Source organism: Miscanthus floridulus, chromosome 8 (assembly GCF_019320115.1).
Source record: "Miscanthus floridulus cultivar M001 chromosome 8, ASM1932011v1, whole genome shotgun sequence".
Taxonomy (NCBI): Eukaryota; Viridiplantae; Streptophyta; class Magnoliopsida; order Poales; family Poaceae; genus Miscanthus; species Miscanthus floridulus.
In genome coordinates, this window is record NC_089587.1 from 181,279,774 (window position 1) to 181,282,253 (window position 2,480).

Genomic DNA, 2,480 nt, shown 5'->3' on the forward strand with positions numbered 1-2,480 from the left:
GTCGACGCGGTTCACACCGATTTCAGAACGTGCAGAAAAAAAAAAGATGCCGACCTGGGTTGGCGTCGACCTCCCCTACAAAAAAATCTGTCGAGTCTAGAGTATCGTTCGGTTTGACTCGTCCCTCGTTTCATTTGGACGATCGCGACAGGTGAGACGACCAGATCGGATGCATGCTTCCACTCAAGTCCAATCCTACTCTATAAAAGCCAAGCCCCAGCTCACCGCGAAACTCACCACTCACCAGAGGAAGGCAGCAGGCGTCACACACAAAACGCAACCAGCCATGGCACAGAAGCTCGTCGCGCCACCGACGGTCGTCGCCGCCCTCCCCCTCCTGGCGCTCGTCCTCTGGGCCGCCACGGCGGCCGCGCAGAACTGCGGGTGCGCGTCGGACCAGTGCTGCAGCAAGTACTGGTACTGCGGGACGGGCGAGGACTATTGCGGCGCCGGGTGCCAGTCGGGCCCCTGCGACGTGCCGGCGACCAACAACGTGTCCGTGGCCAGCATCGTCACGCCGGCCTTCTTCGACGCGCTCCTCGCGCAGGCCGCCGCCTCGTGCGAGGCCAACGGCTTCTACACCCGCGACGCCTTCCTCGCCGCCGCCGGCTACTACCCGGCGTTCGGCCGCACCGGCAGCGTCGACGACTCCAAGCGCGAGATCGCCGCCTTCTTCGGCAACGCCAACCACGAGACCATAAGTACGTAAAGATCGAGCCACGGGCAAAACTCAAGCTGCTCGTTTTTTATGCATTTTTCAAGCTACAGATATACTAAAATTCAAGCTCGTTTCATCAACCAACCAACCGTGCAGAGTTCTGCTACATCAACGAGATCGACGGGCCGAGCAAGAACTACTGCGACCCGAACAACACGCAGTGGCCGTGCCAGGCGGGGAAAGGGTACTACGGGCGCGGCCCGCTGCAGATCTCGTGGAACTACAACTACGGGCCCGCGGGGCAGAGCATCGGTTTCGACGGGCTGGGCGACCCCGACGCGGTGGCGCGCAGCGCCCTCGTCGCGTTCCGGTCGGCGCTCTGGTACTGGATGAACAACGTGCACGGGGTCGTCGTCTCCGGGCAGGGCTTCGGCGCCACCATACGGGCCATCAACGGCGCGCTCGAGTGCGACGGCAAGAACCCGGACTCCGTCAACAACCGCGTCGCCTACTACAAGCAGTTCTGCCAGGATTTCGGCGTCGACCCGGGCAGCAACCTCACATGCTGACTCTAGCACTCATGTGTGGATGGAAAGATGGCTATTGCGTGGTGTGGATGTTTCGGTTTGGTAGTGTGAATTGTGATATGTGTGTGGGGGAGCGGCGAGACATCAACAAGCTAGGCTAGGGATGTGATGTTGTGATTCAGAGACTACGCGGAAATAAAAACTGATTTGCAAGAGCTTCTGTTTAAGCACTCAGCTTGTATTTATCGAGCTAAGTCATCATATACAAAGGAGTGCCTAATCAATGTTGGAAAAATTATCAGAATACATTTGTAGAGGTAGCCAATTTATTTTTCCTTTTTAGCCCTTTTTTTTGAATTTTTTTCTCAAATATGTCCCTGGACGAAAGATTTCAGAATCTGAACCCTTAGCACGGCGCTATCGCTGCTGGCGCCGAGCTAACACGGAGCTCTTGGGCTCGAAGCCAACGTGGCGTGACATGGCAGGAAGCTCGGCATCAGTCACCCTGGCGCCAAGCTCGGCGCCGTAGATCTTGGTGTCGAGCTTGGCGCCAGGGTGACTGGCGTCGAGCCTTTTCTTACGTATGGGCCCCAATCCTTTCTCTCTTCTGCTTCCTCTCTCTCTCTCGCATCTCCCTCACCCGAGCAGAGCACCGCCGCCGCAGCCCGCGCCCTCTCCCTTCACCGGCCGCCCTCGCCCGCGTAGCCTCGCCCTTGCCCGCGTACGCGCCTCGCCGCACCCGGACACCCGCGCCTCGGCGCCACCGCGGCCACGCCACGCCACGCCTCGAGGCCGCATAGGACTGCCACGCCCGGACGCCTGCGTCGCGCCGCCACCACACCCGCGCCCCGGTCCCCTCGCCGGTCCCTGTGCCCGCGCCGCGCCGGCCTTGGCCGTGCCCCGCTGCGCCGGTGCCGTGACCGTGGCCGTGCCGCCCGCCACCGCCGGCCTAGGGTGCGCCCGCCGAGTCGGCCTCGCCGCGCGGAGCGCCGGGCATCCTGCGCCCGCCGCCCGCCACCGCCGTTGTCGGTCGCGCCCCCGCCGGCCCCGGCACCTGCAGCGGCCGGCCGTGCCACCACCAGCCCAGCTCGTCGGCCTGACCCACGCCCGGCGTCCGCTGCGACTCCGTCGACGTCCGCGACTTGGTCGTCGGACAGATAAAATTGTGAATTTACAATGTGCGTACTTAGTTAGCTTTGATTGTAGTGTAGTAGTTTTGGCATTTGTTATTTACTAGTTAATGTGATGACTCAGGTAGTTGATTTAGTTAGTGCTAGTGAGATATATATGTAGAT

General features: G+C 60.9%; 1 protein-coding gene across 1 annotated transcript; it reads left to right on the forward strand.

The window, feature by feature from the left end:
• The first annotated feature begins 240 nt into the window (after positions 1–240).
• On the forward strand, positions 241–1,400 carry LOC136474188 (chitinase 6-like). Its single transcript, XM_066471787.1, has 2 exons — positions 241–701; positions 815–1,400. Exons 1-2 carry the CDS (start codon positions 287–289, stop codon positions 1,225–1,227), a joined length of 828 nt encoding a protein of 275 aa, XP_066327884.1. The 5' UTR covers positions 241–286; the 3' UTR covers positions 1,228–1,400.
• Positions 1,401–2,480: the final 1,080 nt, after the last annotated feature.